This window comes from Macaca mulatta, chromosome 9 (genome assembly GCF_049350105.2).
Source record: "Macaca mulatta isolate MMU2019108-1 chromosome 9, T2T-MMU8v2.0, whole genome shotgun sequence".
NCBI lineage: Eukaryota > Metazoa > Chordata > Mammalia > Primates > Cercopithecidae > Macaca > Macaca mulatta.
This window is the reverse complement of record NC_133414.1, coordinates 76,221,417-76,242,404: the sequence shown is the minus strand read 5'-3', so window position 1 is coordinate 76,242,404 and position 20,988 is coordinate 76,221,417. Positions and strand designations below refer to the sequence as shown.

The window sequence follows — 20,988 nt, the reverse complement described above, 5'->3', positions numbered from 1 at the left end:
TGGCGGGAACCCGGGAGGCGGAGCTTGCAGTGAGCCGAGATCGCGCCACTGCACTGCAGCCTGGGCGACAGAGCGAGACTCCGCCTCAAAAAAAAAAAAAAAAAAAAGAAATCATGGCGAGCATGATGGCTCATGCTTGTAATTCCAGCAATTTGGGAGGCCAAAGCAGGCAGATCACCTGAGGTCTGGAGTTCGAGACCAGCCTGACCAATATGGAGAAACCCTGTCTCTATTAAAGATACAAAATTAGCCAGGTGTGATGGCACATGCCTGTAATTCTAGTTACTCAGGAGACTGAGGCAGGAGAATCGCTTGAACCCAGGAGGCAGAGGTTGCCATGAGCTGAGATCACACCATTGCACTCGAGCCTGGGCAACAAGAGTGAAACTCTGTCTCAAAAAAAAAAAAAAAAGATTGAAATCATATGAAGCATATTTTCTGATCACAAAGAAATAAAACTAAAATTGAGTAACAGAAGACTTAAAATTAAGAAAATAAGAATATTAAATAACTGAAATAAGAAAATTTAAGCAACACACTCAACCAACGGTTCAAAGAAGAAACCACGAGGGAAATTTAAAAAAAATAAAATCCTTTAGACAAATGAAAACAAAAACCAAATAAAAAGTTATGAAATGCAGTGAAAGCAGTGCTCAGAGGGAAATATATAGTTCTCTACACATACACTAAAGAAGAAGAAAACTCAAAATCAATGACATAACTGTATACCTTAAGGAACTAGCAAAAGCGGGGCACACTATGCCCAAAGCTAGCAGAAGACATAATAAAAGAAAGAATGAATATTAGAGTAAAAACAAATTAGTGGATAGAAAAATAATGGAGAAAATCAATAAGCTTTAAAAGTTGGTTTTTCAAAAAGATCAACAAGATTGACAAACTTTTAGCAAGATTGACTAAGAGAGAAGACATGAAAGTGGAAACATTACTACCAATTTTAGAGGGATAAAAAGGAGTATTAGAGAATACTATGAACAATTGTATGCCAACAAGTTGAATAACCCAGATGAATGCACAGCTTCCTAGTAACACACAAGCAAAACACTATGGTACAATATAAACAGTTCTTTAAAATTACATATATGTATATGTAACGTGCATGTGTGTGTTTATGTATGTGTAACATGGGGGGCTTTCTTAAAATAACTCCAGAAGGATAACACCAAGGTGTTAAAAGCAGTTATCACTAGGTGAGTAGAGATCTGGATGTTTTTATTTTTTAATTTTTTAAAATTTTAATTTAATTATTACAATTTTTTATAGAGTTGGGGTCTCACTATGTTGCCCAAACTGGTCTCAAACCTCTGGGCTCAAGTGATCCTCGTCTTGGCCTTTCAAAGTGCTGGGATTGGCCTTTCAAAGTGCTGGGATTGGCCGGGCACGGTGGCTCAAGCCTGTAATCCCAGCACTTTGGGAGGCCGAGACGGGTGGATCACGTGGTCAGGAGATCGAGCCCATCCTGGCTAACACGATGAAACCCCGTCTCTACTAAAAATACAAAAAATTAGCCGGGCGCGGTGGCAGGCGCCTGTAGTCCCAGCTATTTGGGAGGCTGAGGCAGGAGAATGGCGTGAGCCTGGGAGGCGGAGCTTGCAGTGAGCCGAGATTGTGCCACTGCACTCCAACCTGGGCGACTGAGCGAGACTCCATCTCAAAAACAAACAAACAAACAAAAAAACAAAACAAAAAAAACACAAAGTGCTGGGATTACATGAATGAGCTACCACACTTGGCTTTGGGTATCTTTATATACTTTCTTGTTCATCCGTATTTCCTATAATTTTTTTTTTGGAGACAGAGTCTTTCTCTGTCTCCCAGGTCGGAGTACAGTGGCGCAATCTCGGCTCACTGCAACCTCCGCCTCCCAGGTTCAAGCAATTCTCCTACCTCGGCCTCCCGAGTAGCTGGGATTACAGGTGCATGCTGCCATGCCCAGCTAATTTTTTGTATTTTAGTAGAGATGGGGTTTCACCGTGTTGCCCAGGCTGGTCTCAAACTCCTGAGCTCGGGCAATCTCCCCGCCTCGGCCTCCCAAAGTGCTAGGATTACAGGCATGAGCCACCACACCCAGCTTCCTAAAAATTTTTATAATAAGTATGCAATGCTTTTGTGATAAGGTAACAACAATAACAACAACAACAAAAACTTCATCTAGAAAAAAACCAGATAACTCCTGCTTAGCCCAAGGGAAATTACAATCATGGGGACAATCTGACTTTCTCTTATTTACACCCAAATTGTACAAAACTAGTATAAGCACCATAGCTACAAACCTTCTGGCTAGCTCCTCTGGCATTCGCTTTGGAACCAAAGCTTTGTCCAGCTGAATTTCCAACACAATGTATGTCCCTGCTTCTACATATTGCTGTAAAGACATTATTTTCTTATTATTTCCAGAAAAAAAACATATTTATGAAAAATTTAGTAACATAAGATGATGCTCACAATAAGTGAGAAAACTGCATATATAACTACATATACAGTGTGATCTCAACTGTTAAAATACTTTTCACACAGAAAAATAACTGGAAAGAAATAGAGCAACAGTGGTTATCTCTTAGAGGAAAGGATTTTCAATTTTATTCTTGGAAGCTTCTACAGTGTAACAGTGCTTCAGCCCTGTTTAACTTGTTCTCAATACTTTCCCAGGAACTGTTTTAAGTGAATGCCATCCTCTCTGCCAGCAACCTTCTTTCAGGTGGGTCCTGCAGAAAAATTCTCTTCATAAACTTCTTACATTCCCACTCACAGTCTCCTCATTACCATCTACCAACTCCAGCTGCTGGACAGCTCTACCCAGATTTTTGCCAGCATCCTAAATACACGTCCAAAATTGAATTTATTATTTCCCCAATGTCAATCTCTCTTGATTTTTCTCTCAATGGTGTTGCCATCCTTCCAGAAAGTGAGGCTTGCAACCTGAGTTATCCTTAACTTTTCTCATCAATACCCCCAAAGCTTCCCAATTGCAAATTCCTTGCCTCTGCAGGTTTCTGACTTTCTTTACTGCAACCCCTGCCCTAAATAAAACTGTCATCAACGCTCATCTATACTACAAGAAAAGCCTGCAGCTCTACCCCACCTTCAATCTCTTTTTTTCATACCCTTGCAAGAATTCTGACCTGAAACACACATGAGGTCTTATTTCTATCTGACTTTAAAACCTTTGATGTGAATCTCCTAGAAGAGGTTCAAGAATCTGTCATCAGCTATACAATAAAGTCCAAACTTTTAAATAAGCCTTTCAAGTCTTTCCATTACCTGATTCAGCCTCTTTCTTCTTTCCTAACTCTTTATAGAATCTTTCCTTTAATTTATCTATATACCATACACTGTAACTAACTGACACACCCTAAATTCTGCTCTTGCAAATTCTCTGTGTTGTTCTCTCTCAAGCTGCTCCCTGTCTCTGAAATGCCTCTCCCTCCATCTTCTTATGGCAAACAGGTCTCTTCATCTTTCACTACTTAGTATGGATATCACCTCCTCCATGAAGCCTTCCCTTAGACTTCCCCATCCCAATATTTGCCTCCTCAGAGCCCACACAGAACTTTTATTTGTACCCTTATTATAGCACTTATCAAAATTATATACTATGGTTATCAAAATTATATACTATATACCAGTCTGTTTCTCCTACCAGATGCTGAGTTTCCTGAAGGCAGATGAATAAATGCTGCAGAAGATGCATCTCTGCATCCCTTATAATGTTTAACATAGTAGAATTAATAAAAGATATAATATTTTAATGCTGGAAAGGACCTTAAAATTAACCTGGCACCAGTTCATTTTACAGAATTTCAACAAGACAAAGAAATTTGCCCAAAGTCACAGACAACTAGTCATGGGCAAATATGGAATGATAACTAACATCCTGCCCGAGCATTTTCCACTGAAAATGCCTTGCTTAATAAAGGTCTGGTTAACTTAAACTTAATTTTCCAAACTTTATGCACAATTACCTGTCCTTCAGGATTGTGACTTAGAGGGGGTTCACCTTCCAAAGGAGTATCTGAGCTCTGAGATTTTATACTAGGTGCCTGCTGAAAGAAAATGAACACACTTCAAAAACTGAATTCCTACATGGTCTTCATAGTGACAAGAACAATGATCTCTATATTGCATCAAAATGCAAACTAACTGCAGCCATAAAAAAGAATGAGTTATTGTCCTTTGCAGGGATGGATGAAGCTGGAAACCATCATTCTCAGCAACTAACACAGGAACAGAAAACCAAACACCGCACGTTCTCACTTATAAGTGGGAGTTGAACCATGAAAACACATGGACACAGGGAGGGGAACATCACAAACCCGGGCCTGTCAGGAGGGCCAAGGGGAAGGGACAGCATCAAGAACAAATACCTAATACATGCGGGGCTTAAAACCTAGATGGCAGATTGACAGGTGCAGCAAACCACCATGGCACATGTATACCTATGTAACAAACCTGCACATTCTGCACATGTATCCCAGAACTTAAAGTAAAATTTTTTTTAAAAAAAAAGCAAACTAATATTGATACAAGTCACCAAGTGAGTAATCAGTGAAGTCTCTGGAATGTAATCTAACAGGCAAAATCATCACCTTCCCAACAACCTACCACATCCCCAGGCCTAGGCCTTCCATCTATATCCTTTTCTTTCACTGGTTTATCTTCTTTCAGATTCTTAGAAACAGCTTGCTTGGACAGCAGAGAATTAATTCCTCCTATTTTATTATTATGAATCAAGTGATGGCCAATATCCCGGAACAAGCTCAGTAAACATTTGGTCTGAAAACAAACAAAAAAAGCAATACATGAGACAAACCTGAAAGAAGTACACGTTATTTTTTTACCATTTAGTTTTCCAAACAATTTCAACATTTAACATCAGAGAGAAAAAAGGGACTTGAAAGACTTCATTGTATTTCCCTCCTTCTAGAACAGGTAAAAACACCACAGAAAGTTAGTTGCCTACTATAGCATTTAAAGGATTTAGAGGAGACCTTACGACCTGGTTTGATTCTGGCATCTCATAACTCTTGTAATCAGAATGCTTTTAATCTTTGACACAGAATTTCAAACCAGGCTGGACATGGTGGCTCACACCTGTAATCCCAGCACTTTGGCAAGAGGATTGTGTGAGATCAGGAGTTCAAGACCAGCCTGGGTAACATAGTGAGACTTCATCTCTACTAAAAACAAAACAAAAAAATCAGCAAGGTGGGGCCGGGCATGGTGGCTCACGCCTATAATCTCAGCACTTTGGGAGGCCAAGGCGGGTGGATCATGAGGTCAGGAGATCGAGACTATCCTGGCTAACACGGTGAAACCCTGTCTCTACTAAAAATACAAAACATTAGCCAGGCGTGGTGGTGGGTGCCTGTAGTGCCAGCTACTCGGGAGGCTGAGGCAGAAGAATGGTGTGAACCTGGGAGGCGGAGCTTGCAGTGAGCCAAGATCACGCCACTGCACTCCAGCTTGGGCGATAGAGCAAGACTCTCTCAAAAAAATAAAAATAAAAAATAAACAATAAAAAAATCAGCGAGGTACGGTGGCACATTCCTGGTAGTCCTAGCTACTAGGGTGGCTGAGGTGGGAGAATCACTTGAACCCGAGCAGTCAAGGCTACAGTGAGCCATGACTGCTCCACTGCATTCCAGCCCAGGCTACAGAGCAAGACTCTGTCTCAAAAAAGAAAAAAAAAAAAGGCCATGTGCGGTGGCTCACACCTGTAATCCCAGCACTGTAGGAGGCTGAGGCAGGTGGATCATTTGAGACCAGAAGTTCAAGACCAGCCTACCCAACATGGTGAAACCCTGTCTCTACTAAAAATATAAAAATGAGCTGGGTGTGGTGGCATGCACCTGCAATCCCAGCTACTGGGAAGGCTGAGGCAGGAGAATCACTTGAACCCAGGAGGCGGAGGTTGCAGTGACCTGAGATGGTGCACTGCACAGCAGCCTGGGCAATAGAGTGAGACTCTGTCTCAAAAAAAGAAAAAAAATTAAAATTAAATTAACATTAACAGGTTGAATTCACTTCTATACAAGAAATAGTATCTATTTAATTACCACTGCCCTATCAGTTATAATTGGAAGGATAAGGCAAGTTTAAAGTTCAAAGCAAACTCTTTGTATGGAAAAATTCAAACTATAGACAAATCACCAGAAAAGGATTTTACAACAATTTTTCCCTAAAAATTATTTTTTGAAATAAACAATTTTTAAATTAAATAACATGGATGATTCTCAAAATAATTCATGTTGAACAAAAAGAACCAGACCAAAGGAGGCCAGGTGAGACGGGAGGGGTAGACAGAGGTGGGCAAAGGAATAATAGAAGACACAAAAATCTTTGGGGGGTAATGTGTGTATGTTCATTATCTTGATTGTTGTGATAGTTTCACAGATGTACAGATATGTCAAAACTTTAATATTGTACAATTTAAATATATGCAGTTTATTTATCAATTATACCTCAATAAAGCTGTTTGAAAACAATCCAACAATATTAATTGTAAATACTAAAAATCACTCACAATCCTGCCACCTCTGTGATAAATACTGTATTTCATAGATTCAAAGACATAAGCTTTCTCAAATTTTAACATCGCTGGGGTATGTTCTATAAAAAGAGTATTTCATATAAGTGGTATCATACAATACATAGTCTTTTGCATCTGCCTTCTTTTACTTAGCATGTTTTTGAGGTACGTCCATGCTATAGCATGTGTCAGTTGGTTCATTACTTTTTTATTTTTTATTTTAGTTATTTATTTGAGACAGAGTCTCACTCCGTCACCTAGACTGGAGTGCAGTGGCACAATCACAGCTCACTGCAACCTCTGCCTTCTGGGCTCAAGCCATTAGCTCACCTTAGCCTCCTGAGTAGCTGGGACTACAGGCACATGCCACCACCCCAGCTAATTTTTGTATTTTTTGTAAAGATGGGGTCTCACCATGTTGCCCAGGCTTGTCTCAAACTCCTGGCCTCACTGATCTGCCCACCTAGCCCTCCCAAAGTGCTGGGATTACAGGTGTGAGCCACCACACCTAGCCCAAGTTTACTACTTTTTTAAAAAAACAGGTTGGGCATGGTGGTTCACACCTGTAATCCCAGCACTTTGGGAGGCCGAGGCAGGAGATTGCTTGAGCCCAGGAGTTTGATACCAGCCTGGGCAAACACAATGAGACTCTGTCTCTACAAAAAAAATTTTTTTGTTTTAATTAGCTGGATGTGGTGGCCTATGCCTGTAGTCCCAGTTACTCAGGAGGCTAAGGCAAAGGATCACTTGAACCCAGTAGTTCGAGGCTGCAGTGAGCTATGACAGTACCACTGCACTCTAGCCTGGGTGACAGAGAGAGACCCCATCTCAAAAAAAAAAAATTGAGATATTCACATATACACAACATACCCACTTAAAGTGCATGATTCAGTGATTTGGGGATTTTATATCATTAGTAGTTCATTCCTTTTCACTGCAAAATAGTATTCTCTTGTATAGATATACCACATTTTGTTTATCTGTTCACTATCTGCGGACATTTGTATTATTGTGAGCTTTTAGCTACTACAAATAATGCTGCAATAAACATTCACATATATGTCTTCTTGTGAATATAGGTTTTCTTTTTTCTTAGAAATTCCTAGAAATGATTTGTTGGGTTCTATGGTAAGTTTATACTTACTAAAGATATTCTTTTTTGTTGTCGTTGTTATGAGGCAGGGTCTCACTCTTGTCACCCAAGCTGGAGTGCAGTGGCATGATCACAGCTCATTGCAGCCTTGATTGCCTGCTAGACTCAAGTGATCCACCTACCTCAGCCTCCCAAGTAGTGGGACCACAGGCATGCACAAACAACATACCCAGCCAATTTTTTTTATTTTTTGTAGAGATTAGAGATGGGGTTTTGCCATTTTGCCAGGCTGGTCTCCAACTTCTGAGCTCAAGCAATCCACCCATTTCAGCCTTTTAAAGTCCTGGGATTACAGGCTTGAACCACTGCACCTGGCCAGATTTTCTATACAGTTGTCTTTTCCAGTATTGAGAGCTGAATACTAAAATTTCTAAATACTATTGCCAAATTGCCTATTTCTCCTTTCAATTCTGTTGGGTTTTGCTTCAAGTATTATGAGATGATTGTGTTGTACTGCTAAGGGTGTATACACTTATAATTGTCCTGTCTTCCTGATGAATTGATGCTTTAATCATTGTGACATCCATTCTGTCTTCAGTAATATGTATTTCTAGTCTTAAAACTATTTTGTCTGGTATTATTGTAGTTACTCAGCTATTACCCTTTCTGTTTCCATAGTATATCTTTTGTACCTTTTTACTTCAACCTTGTGTATTTGAACCTAAGGTGTGTCTACTTTAAACAGTATATAGTTGAATCTTGATTTTTTTGTAAATCCAATTCAATAATTTCTATCCTTTTATCGGTGTGTTTAGACCATTTACATACAATAATATTGTTGAAATACTTAGATTTTTATTTTCCATGCTATTTGCTTTCTATATATCATCTGTTTTTTGTTGTTCTGTTCTTCCTTTAACTACCTTATGTTAAGCAAATATTTGTGATATCCCACTTAATTCCTTTGTTGAGATATATATATGATATACACATAAATATATGTCCGGAGCTGCGTGGCCCAGCCATAGCGATTAATAACTGATGATTGACGCCTGAGCTCTATACATTTCCACTCTATACCTCCTCCCTAGATTTACCTTCTTCCCTGTACTGATATCTCATACAAAATGGCGCTCTTCCTGGTTCTTCATCACCCATTTTCCCGCGCCCGGGAAAATGATCAACTTACAGCGCAGGCGCCATCCCGCACCCGGGAAAATTACCAACTGACGGCACAGGCGCAACATGACGTCGGACCGAAGAAACCGAAACCTACCTGGCCACGCCCACCGCAGGGCCACCATCATCGCCCTGGCCCAACCTCTGCCCCTGCCGGTCTATATAAGGCATTACACTGCCACCAATAAACGAGACTTGATCAGGATACTGTCTTGTCTCCATTTCTCGTGTCTCTTGTTCCCCCAAGTTCCCACTCCCTCTTCTAGGGCCTACATTGACGATCCCGCGGGTCGGGACACGTGGCGCCTCAACGTGGAGCCTGGAAACGAGGGATTCCGTGAGGAAGAGGACGCAAAAGAACAGTCAACTGTCAAGGTGAAACTAAACTCCTCCGATCACCGCGGGAACCTGCCGCGTCAGAATCGAAGGTAAGTGACGCGTCCGAAATGGGACAAGAATTAAGCCAACATCAAATCTATGTAGGACAATTAAAAGAGGCTTTAAAGATACGAGGAGTAAAGGTTAAAGGTAATGATTTGTTTAAATTTTTTGATTTTGTAAAAGACACTTGCCATTGGTTCCCACAGGAAGGAACTATTGATATTAAAAGATGGCGTAGAGTAGGAGATTGTTTTCAAGATTATTATAATACTTTTGGGCCAGAAAAAATTCCTGTGACCGCCTTCTCTTATTGGAATCTCATTAAAGATTTGATAGATAAAAAGGAGGTCGATCCACAAGTCATGGCCGCGGTTGCTCAAACAGAACATATTCTAAAGGTTAGTTCCTGCTCTAACCTCACAAAGCCTCCGCAAGATACGGAGGAGGATCTCATTTCCCTTGAGAGCGATGATGAGGAAATCAAGTCTCCTTCTGTAACAGATAAAGAAATGTTACACAAAAACAAACAGAAAAAATATCCAGTTTTACAAACGCCTCAAAAAGAGGAAGAAACTAATAAGCCTGATCAATCAGACATAAATTGGGATGATTTAGAGGAAGAGGCGGCTAAATATCATAACCCCGACTGGCCTCCCTTTACTCCACGCCCGCCCCCATATAATGGGACACGTAATGGGGCTTCTGCGCCCATTGCTATGGCAGTAGTAGATCCCAAAGAAGAATTAAAACAAAAAATTGCTCAACTAGAAGAACAAATTAAACTTGAGGAGTTGCATCAATCATTGATAATTAGGCTCCAAAAATTAAAAACAGGAAATGAAAAGATACCTAACCCAAATGTTATGGAGGGTTCCCTGCGCCCACCTCAGCGGCCTGGACAGCATGTTCCAAGAGAGGGGTTAGTTGCTAGCCGACATAGAGAAGACTCCTCCCCCAAAGACATCTTCCCAGTTACTGAAACCACAGATGGGCAAGGACAAGCTTGGAGACATCATACTGGGTTTGATTTCACTATCATAAAAGAGTTAAAAACTGCTGCTTCTCAATATGGGGCTACTGCTCCATATACTCTTGCAATAGTGGAATCTGTAGCTGATAACTGGCTCACCCCTACAGATTGGAATACCTTAGTTAGGGCAGTTCTCTCTGGGGGAGATCATTTAATTTGGAAGTCAGAGTTTTTTGAAAATTGTAGGGACACAGCTAAAAGAAACCAACAGGCAGGAAACGGCTGGGATTTTGATATGCTAACTGGTTCAGGTAACTATGCAGACACTCAGGCCCAAATGCAATATGATCCTGGCTTGTTTTCACAAATCCAGGCAGCCGCTACAAAAGCCTGGAGGAAACTCCCTGTTAAAGGAGACCCAGGGGCCTCACTCACGGCAGTCAAACAAGGACCAGATGAGCCATTCTCAGATTTTGTACATAGACTCATGACCACGGCAGGTAGAATTTTTGGAAATGCAGAAACGGGTGTAGATTATGTTAAACAGTTGGCATATGAAAACGCCAACCCCGCCTGCCAAGCGGCAATCAGACCTTATCGAAAGAAAACAGATTTAACAGGATATATTCGCCTTTGTTCAGATATTGGGCCCTCATATCAACAGGGTCTAGCAATGGCCGCCGCCTTTAGCGGTCAAACAGTAAGAGACTTCCTCAATAACAAAGGTAAAGATAAAGGGGGATGCTTTAAATGCGGTAAAAAAGGACACTTTGCAAAAGGTTGCCATGAAAACCAAAATAAAAATCCAGAAACAAAAATTCCAGGCCTTTGCCCAAGGTGTAAAAGAGGAAGGCACTGGGCCAACGAATGTAAATCTAAAACTGATAGTCAAGGAAATCCTTTACCATCTCAGCAGGGAAATGGGGTGAGGGGCCAGCCCCAGGCCCCAAAACAAGCATATGGGGCAGTCAGCTTTGTTCCAGCCAGCAGCAACAATCCATTTCAAAACTTAGTAGAGCAACCCCAGGAAGTGCAGGACTGGACCTCAGTTCCACCTCCCACACAGTATTAACACCTGAGATGGGACCACAAACCTTAAATACAGGAATATATGGGCCTTTACCACCTGACACTTTTGGGCTACTCTTGGGAAGAAGTAGTGTCACCATGAAAGGTTTACAAGTCCTCCCTGGAGTTATCGATAATGATTATGAAGGAGAAATTAAAATTATGGCCAGAGCTATTAACAACATTATTACTGTCCCTCAAGGGGTTAGAATAGCACAGTTAGTTTTGCTACCCTTAGTTAAAACAGATAATAATATCCAACACTCCAACAGGAATACAAAAGGTTTTGGATCATCAGATATATATTGGGTGCAACCAATTACAAATCAAAAACCCTCTCTAACCTTATGGTTAGATGGTAAGGCATTTACTGGGCTAATAGACACAGGGGCCGATGTAACCATCATTAAACAAGAAGATTGGCCCTCTCATTGGCCTACCACAGAGACTTTAACTCACCTGAGAGGAATTGGACAAAGCAGTAATCCTAAACAAAGTTCTAAATACCTAACATGGACAGATAAAGAAAACAATTCAGGCCTCATTAAGCCATTTATCATCCCTCACTTACCTGTTAATCTTTGGGGACGAGACCTGCTCTCGCAAATGAAAATTATAATGTGCAGCCCAAATGATATAGTTACTGCACAAATGCTAACTCAGGGATACACCCCTGGTAAAGGTCTTGGAAAAAAGGAAAACGGTATTCCACAGCCTATGCCGGTCTCAGGACAACTTGATAAAAAAGGGTTTGTAAATTTTTAGCCCAGGCCACTGACATACCTGCACCCCAAAAGTGCGCTGACCCCATTACTTGGAAGTCAGATGAGCCCGTTTGGGTAGATCAGTGGCCTTTACTTAATGATAAGCTAAGGGCTGCCCAACAGTTAGTGCAGGAACAACTGCTAGCAGGACATATTACAGAAAGTAATTCCCCTTGGAATACACCTATCTTTGTCATTAAGAAAAAGTCTGGCAAATGGAGACTCTTACAAGATTTAAGAGCAGTAAATATCACTATGGTCCTTATGGGTGCCTTACAACCGGGACTGCCCTTACCAGTTGCGATTCCTCAAAAATATTTTAAAATCATTATTGACCTTAAAGATTGCTTCTTTACAATCCCCCTTCATCCTGCTGATCAGACAAGGTTTGCCTTTAGTCTTCCATCTATAAATTTTAAACAACCAATGAAACGTTACCAATGGAAAGTCTTACCTCAGGGTATGGCCAATAGTCCTACCTTGTGTCAAAAATATGTAGCCGCTGCTATAGAACCAGTCAGAAAAATATGGACACAAATGTATATTATACATTATATGGATGATATTTTAATAGCAGGAGAGATTGGTGAACAAGTCTTACAGTGCTTTGCCCAACTCAAACAAGAGTTGACAACAGCCGGACTGCAAATAGCCCCAGAAAAAATACAACTACAAAATCCATATACCTATCTTGGTTTTCAAATTAATGGACCCAAAATCATTAATCAAAAGGCCGTTATACGTCGTGACCATCTAAAAACTTTAAATGATTTCCAAAAATTACTGGGAGACATAAATTGGCTTCGACCCTACTTAAAACTTACCACAGGAGAGTTAAAACCTCTTTTCGATATATTAAAAGGAGACTCTAATCCGAAATCCCCCAGGTCCATTTCAAAAGAAGCATTAACGGCACTCCAACGGGTAGAAAATGCCATTACAACACAATTTGTTACCAGTATTGATTATTCTCAGCCATTAATATTCATTTTTTTTTTTTTTTTTTTTTTTGAGACGGAGTCTCGCTCTGTCGCCCAGGCTGGAGTGCAGTGGCGCGATCTCGGCTCACTGCAAGCTCCGCCTCCCGGGTTCACGCCATTCTCCCGCCTCAGCCTCCCGAGTAGCTGGGACTACAGGCGCCCACAACCGCGCCCGGCTAATTTTTTGTATTTTTAGTAGAGACGGGGTTTCACCGTGGTCTCGATCTCCTGACCTTGTGATCCGCCCGCCTCGGCCTCCGAAAGCGCTGGGATTACAGGCGTGAGCCACCGCGCCCGGCCATATTCATTATTTTTAACACAGCAATAACCCCTACTGGTTTATTCTGGCAAAACAATCCCATTATGTGGGTACACCTGCCCTCCTCCCCCAAAAAGGTTTTGTTGCCTTATTATGATGCCATAGCTGATCTAATTATCTTGGGAAGAGAAAACAGTAGAAAATACTTTGGAATAGAACCCTCTACCATTATACAGCCCTACACTCAATCACACATCCATTGGCTGTTACAAAATACAGAAGCCTGGCCAATTGCTTGCGCTTCTTACACTGGCACAATTGACAACCATTACCCACCTAACAAACTCATTCAATTTTGCAAACTTCATGCGTTTGTATTTCCTCATATTACCAGTAAGGAACCTCTCAATGACGCATTACTAATTTTCACTGATGGATCTTCCACAGGACTCGCTGCTTACACCTACAATAATACAATTGTCAAATTCCAAACCACTTATACATCAGCTCAGCTAGTCGAATTACAAGCCATAATTGCAGCATTATCAGCTTTCCCTTGTCAGCCACTTAATATTTACACAGACAGCGCCTACCTGGCTCATTCAATACCCCTCTTAGAGACCGTGCCTCAAATTAAACATATTTCAGACACAGCTAACCTATTTCTACAATGTCAACAACTTATTCAAAAAAGGACTACTCCCTTTTTCCTTGGACATATTAGAGCACATTCAGGATTACCGGGACCTTTAGCACAAGGTAATTCAACAGCTGACATGGCAACAAAAACCATAGCCACAGTCACTACAGACAATTTACAACAAGCACAAAAAGCACATGCCCTACATCATTTAAACACCCAGACCTTAAGACTTATGTTTAAAATTACTAGAGAACAAGCCCGACAAATAGTTAAACAATGTGCCAACTGCATAACTTATTTACCCGTTCCTCATCTAGGAGTTAACCCTCGAGGACTCATCCCCAACGAAATTTGGCAAATGGACGTTACACATCACTCAGAATTTGGCCAACTAAAATATATTCATGTATGCATAGACACCTATAGTGGGTTCATTATTGCAACTCTCCAGACAGGAGAGGCCACCAAACATGTCATAACTCATTTATTACATTGCTTTTCCATCTTAGGTATACCCAAACAAATTAAGACAGATAACGGTCCTGGTTACATAGCCAAAACTTTCTTACAATTCTGCAGCACCCTACAAATTAAACATATCACAGGCATTCCCTACAATCCCCAAGGACAAGGTATAGTAGAAAGGGCCCATCTGTCATTAAAAACTACTATCGAAAAAATAAAAGGGGGGAGCTGGTACCCCGTGAAGGGTACCCCCAGAAACATACTTAATCATGCCCTCTTTATCCTTAATTTTTAAAATTTGGACAGTCACGGAAAATCTGCTGCCGACCGTTTCTGGCATCCTGAATCTCAAAAACAGTTTGCAATGGTTAAATGGAAAGATCCACTTGATAATTCATGGCATGGCCCTGACCCAGTTTTAGTTTGGGGAAGAGGCTCAGTATGTATTTTCTCACAAAAAAATGATGCAGCCAGATGGCTGCCCGAAAGATTGGTAAGACAAATGAATCATAACCATTGTCAATCCAGGGAAAACAATCCTCCCTGAGAAGTTTCTTCCCTTTTGTTTTTCAGAAAATGAAGCCCAACATGAGATTCTTTTGGAAAATAATCATTTTATATAACATAGTGACAGTCTATGCAGGTTTTGATGACCCTCGTAAAGCAATAGAACTAATACGAAAGCAACACGGCCAGCCTTGTGACTGCAGTGGGGGACAAGTATCTGAACCTCCATCAGACAGAATCTTCCAAGTGACTTGCTCGGGCAAGACAGCTTACTTAATGCCAAACCAGCTATGGAAATGTAAGTCAACCCCAAGAGACACCTCCCCTAGCGGGCCGCTCCAAGAATGCCCCTGTAGTTCTTTCCAGTCCTCTGTACATAGTTCTTGCTACACCTCATATCAACAATGCAAATCAGGCAATAAAACATACTATACGGCTACGTTACTAAAAACACAAACTGGAGGTACCAGTGATGTACAAGTACTAGGATCCACCAATAAACTTGTACAATCTCCTTGTAACGGCCAAAAAGGACAGCCTGTTTGCTGGAGCACTACAGCCCCTATCCACATCTCTGATGGGGGAGGTCCATTAGACACCGCAAGAATTAAAACTGTTCAGAAAAAAACTAGAAGAAATTCATAAAGCCCTGTATCCTGAACTTCAATATCACCCTTTGGCCCTGCCTAAAGTTAGAGATAACCTTATGATCGATGCTCAAACTTTTGATATCCTTAATGCCACTTACAACTTACTCCAAATGTCCAATACAAGCCTTGCCCACGATTGTTGGCTTTGTCTAAAAATGGGTCCCCCTACTCCTCTAGCTATACCTAACTTTTCATTATCCTATGTCAATTACTCGGGTGAGTCCTTGGTCAATAACTCCTGTCCAATTATCTCTCCCCTCTTAGTTCAACCAATGAAGTTTTCTAATTCTTCTTGCCTCTTTTCACCGTCTTACAATAGCACTGAAGAAATCGATCTAGGCTATGTTGTATTCAACAACTGTACCTCCATAATCAATGTCACCAGCCCCTTGTGTGCTATAAATGGCTCGGTTTTCCTCTGTGGAAACAACATGGCATATACTTATCTACCCACAAATTGGACAGGGCTTTGTGTTCTAGCCACTCTTCTCCCCGACATTGATATCATCCCTGGAGATGAACCTATCCCCATCCCCGCTATTGAGCATTTTATATATAGACCAAAGCGGGCCATACAATTTATTCCTTGTTGGCCGGACTGGGAATCACCACTGCATTTACAACAGGAGCTACAGGCCTAGGAGTCTCACTAACCCAATATACTAAATTATCCAATCAATTAATTTCCGATGTACAAACCTTATCCAGTACTATACAAGATCTACAAGATCAGGTAGACTCATTAGCTGAAGTAGTTCTCCAAAATAGAAGAGGTCTAGACTTACTAACAGCAGAACAGGGAGGGATCTGTTTGGCTCTACAGGAAAGATGCTGTTTTTATGCTAACAAATCCGGGATCGTCAGTGATAAAATAAAGACCTTACAAGAAGAGCTAGAAAAATGCAGAAAAGACCTGGCTGCCAATCCGCTTTGGACTGGACTCCACGGACTTCTCCCTTATCTCCTACCATTTTGGGGTCCTTTACTTACCCTTCTACTCTTTCTCACTCTTGGGCCTATAATCCTTAATAAGCTTTTGGCATTCGTCAGAAGACAAATCGAGGCCTTCCAGGCCAAGCCTATACAGGTCCATTATCATCGCCTTGAGATGTCTGAACATGGTGAGTCTTATCTGCCTTTATAAGACCACCGCCCCTGTGAGCTGAACTGGACAGTCAATGACGGGTAAGAGGACACCACCCCCAACTGAGCCTAAGACAGGAGGGCCGCCCTTGCTGCTGCCTAATCCCATGACGGGCTTAAAAGGTGGGGATGAGTTGACCCAACCTAAGACAGGCGCAGTTCCCGAGGGGTTATCTCTCATCATGAAATAATAAAAAAGGGGGACCTGTCCGGAGCTGCGTGGCCCAGCCATAGCGATTAATAACTGACGATTGACGCCTGAGCTCTATACATTTCCACTCTATACCTCCTCCCTAGATTTACCTTCTTCCCTGTACTGATATCTCATACAAAATGGCGCTCTTTCTGGTTCTTCATCACCCATTTTCCCGTGCCCGGGAAAATGATCAACTTACAGCGCAGGCGCCATCCCGCACCCGGGAAAATTACCAACTGACGGCGCAGGCGCAACATGACGTCCGACCGAAGAAACCGAAACCTACCTGGCCACGCCCACCGCAGGGCCACCATCATCGCCCTGGCCCAACCTCCGCCCCTGCCGGTCTATATAAGGCATTACACTGCCACCAATAAACGAGACTTGATCAGGATACTGTCTTGTCTCCATTTCTCGTGTCTCTTGTTCCCCCAAGTTCCCACTCCCTCTTCTAGGGCCTACATTGATGAGCCCGCGGGTCGGGACAAATATATATGTATATATAATATGTATGGACATACACACATATATATGTGCATATGTATATGTATACACACACAATTTTCTTAGTGGTTACTTAGGGATTACAACATACATCCTAACTAATCACAATCTATTTCACATCAATACTATCTTAATTCTGGTAAAATACTGAAACTTTGCTCCACTATAGCTCCATTCTATCCTCCTTCCTTTATGCTATTATCATATAAATTAAATCTATATGTTAACCCAACAATATAACGAATACTTTATCCAATCATGTGTTCTAAAGAAGTTAAGAGTAAAAATGAAAAAGATCTATTTCTAAACTCCTTTATATTAACTTATATTTAACCATTTCAAGTATTCCTCATTTCTTCTTATGGATTCAAGTTAGCAACTGGTATCACTTCCTTTCAAGCTGAAAGACTTCCTTTAGTATTTCCTGCAAGGCATGTTTCCTAGCAACAAATTCTTTCAGCATTTATCTGGGGATGTCTTTATTTTGCCTTTGTTGTTTTTGTTTCTTTTACTGAGACAGAGTCTCACTCTGTCATCTAGGCTGGAGTGCAGTGGCGTGATCTTGGCTCACTATAACCTCCTGCCTCAGGAGTTCTCCCGCCTCAGCCTCTTGAGCAGCTGGGATTACAGGTGCACACCACCATGCCCAGGTAACTTTTGTATTTTTAGTAGATACAGGGTCTCATCATGTTGGCCAGGCTGGTCTCAAACACCTGACCTCAGGTGATCCACCCACCTCTACCTCCCAAAGTGCTGGGATTACAGGCATGAGCCACCGCACCCAGCCCTGCCCTTGTTTTCGGTTGGTAGTTTTTGTGTATGTGTGTTTTTCTTTCAGAATTTCACATATGTTATTCTACTGCCTTCTGGTTTCCATTGTTTCAGATGAAAAAATCAGCGGTTAACCATATTGATTCTCCCCTGTAAGTGATGAATTGTTTTTCTCCTGTTGCATTTGTGATGTTCTCTTTGTCTCTCTCCTTCATTTGACTATATATAATGTGTATATTTTGGGTCTCTGTGTGCTGATCCTAACTGGGATTTTCTAAACTCCTTGGTTCTGTAAATTAATGTTTTCATCAAATGTGGGATATTTTCAGACATTATGTCTTTATACTCTTCCCTGTTGGGACTCTTATTACATATTTGTTGGTTGCCTTCCACCAAGATTGCCATTTTGATGTAGTTTGGCTCTTTATCCTCTAGAAATCTCATGTTAAAATGTGATCCCCCTCCAGTGGGTGACAGCGTGAGAAGACCATGTCTCAAAAAAAAAGGAAGAAAGAAAAAAAGAAAAGAAATGTGATCCCCAATGTTCTAGGTAGGGCGTGGTAGGAGGTGTTAGGGTCGTGGGGTAGATCCCTCATAAATGGCTTGGTGCTATTCTTGAAGTAATGAGTTCTCACTCTGTTAGTTACAAAGAGATCTGCTTGCTAAAAAATAATCTGGCACCGCTCTCCTCTCTTTTATGCTATTTCTCTCACTATGTGACATGTCTGCTTCCCCTTTGCCTTCCATCATGATCGTAATGAGACAGAGTAGGGATGGGACTTGGCATTCAGCTCACCCCCAATGGATAATTCTTTCATGCATTCTTGAGCTAAAGGTAAGGGTGGGGAAGGCAGAGCAGCCCCAGACAAGAAGGCCTCAAACTCCTTAGTTTTTCATGCATTAGTATTTCTCAGCTTGTTGATGCTTTTGGTCAATTTCAAGGATGGTGAAATGACTTTTTGTCCATTTGTCTAGCTTTATGGTTGCTTTCGTGGGGAGATGATTTGTCAACCTCCTCACTTGGCCATAGCCAGAGATATTTCCTTTCCAATGTTTTCTATATATTTTAAAAATTATTGTAAAAAAATGTGAATATATTTATATTTTGACTTTCATTTAACAGACTATCATTTACATTCTCTCATGTTTTAAAATTTTTCATGAGGATAATTTTTAATATATGCACAATATTCCCCTATCATACGTGTATAATAAAAGTGATAGCTAAAATTTTCTGTGTGCCAACTACATTCCTAGTACTTTATATATTTCATCTCATTTAATAGGTAAAACAATTCTAGGAAACAAGTATTGCCTCCATTTTACTGATGAATACAGTAAATGTGAGACAAATTTAGTCACTTGCCTGAAGTCATCCAGCTAGTAAATGGCAGTTCCAGAATTCAAACTCTAGGGTGCCTGAGTGGGTTATCAAACCTCATAACTTTTCTATTATGATTCACTGTTTCCCTCAGATTCACCAAGAGTATCTTCATATAGAAAGGTTTGGATACATTTCCAATTATTCCCTTGAAATAGTTTCCTAGAAGTAGAAGTCCTATTGGAAAGGATATAAGTATTTCAAGCTTTTGAATACATATGGACAATAAATTTTTTTGCAAAAAGTTTTTACCAGTTTACGCTCCTACTAGCTCCTACTAGCAGTGAATGAAAGTTGTTTTACTGAGATTGAGCAAGGATCCTCTTTTTAGAGGCCTGTGCTCCCCAAGCATGGAAATAATGGAAAATTCTGAAGTTCCTTCAAGAGACATTCTAGGCACCCAGCTAGCCCCAGAAATAAATAAGTAACTTAAACAAGAAGGTAATAGTAGCCTAAAACAATAGCCAAGGAAGTTCAAAAGATGTTTGCTTTATAGAAACTAAACATAACGTCTTAACATATGTCCCTGAGTTGTCTTTCTGAGCCTCAGAAAGAACCACTGAAGGAACCACTGAAAGGATCAGATGGCCCTCAGATCAGCTAATGGATCAGCCCCCAGCTAAGAGGGAAGTGAAGACTGAACTATATGGTCCTTTGTTCTAAATTTCTTTCTGGGGTGCTTGGAGAAAGTCACTCCCCCTAGCCAGTTAACATTTTTCTACTGACCCCAAATTTTTAAACAAAGCCTCTCTTCCTTAACAACTGCAAATCAGAAAATCTTTGAATCTATCTACCACTCTCAAGCCTCCCTACCCCTGTCTCAACATATCCTGCCCTTTTAAGCTTAAACCAATGTGTAACTTGCATATATTGATTTATGACTTTGCCTGTAGCTTCTGCTTTCCTGAAATTTACCTCTGCCTTTAAAAATCATTGCCTGCGGCCGGGCCCGGTGGCTCAAGCCTGTAATGCCAGCACTTTGGGAGGCCGAGACGGGCGGATCACGAGGCCAGGAGATCGAGAGACGATCCCGGCTAACACGGTGAAACCCCGTCTCTACTAAAAAATACAAAAAAACTAGCCGGGCGAGGTGGCGGGCGCCTGTAGTCCCAGCTACTCGGGAGGCTGAGGCAGGAGAATGGCGTAAACCCGGGAGGCGGAGCTTGCAGTGAGCTGAGATCCGGCCACTGCACTCCAGCCTGGGTGACAGAGCAAGACTCCGTCTCAAAAAAAAAAAAAAAAAAAAAAAAATCATTGCCTGCAAGCCATCAGGGAGCTCAGGATTTGATAATTTAGCTGCCTGGTCCTCCTTGCTTGACACCCTGCAATGAAAGCCTTTCTTTCTATCACTGCAAACCTTGGTGCATATATGTGGTTTTACTGTACTAGGTGAGCAAACATCAGTTTGGTTCTATAACATTATCACACCTTTGCCACCAATGGGCATTATCATATTTTAAAGAATTGTTGAACTTTTCAAGTAAAAT

General features: G+C 41.2%; 1 protein-coding gene across 10 annotated transcripts in view; it reads right to left on the bottom strand.

Moving 5' to 3' along the window:
* Window positions 1–20,988, bottom strand: part of CFAP70 (cilia and flagella associated protein 70) — a 115,228-nt gene that overhangs the window by 59,962 nt on the left and 34,278 nt on the right. For 8 of the 10 annotated variants that reach the window (XM_077946616.1, XM_077946621.1, XM_077946619.1 and 5 more), the window contains 3 exons: window positions 4,621–4,791; window positions 3,981–4,061; window positions 2,292–2,383 (listed from right to left, as the gene is read on the bottom strand). In XM_077946616.1, the coding sequence (XP_077802742.1) occupies window positions 2,292–2,383; window positions 3,981–4,061; window positions 4,621–4,791 (344 nt within the window). The remainder of the gene's footprint in view (window positions 1–2,291; window positions 2,384–3,980; window positions 4,062–4,620; window positions 4,792–20,988) is intronic. The other 2 variants (XM_077946618.1, XM_077946625.1) reach the window with 1 other exon arrangement.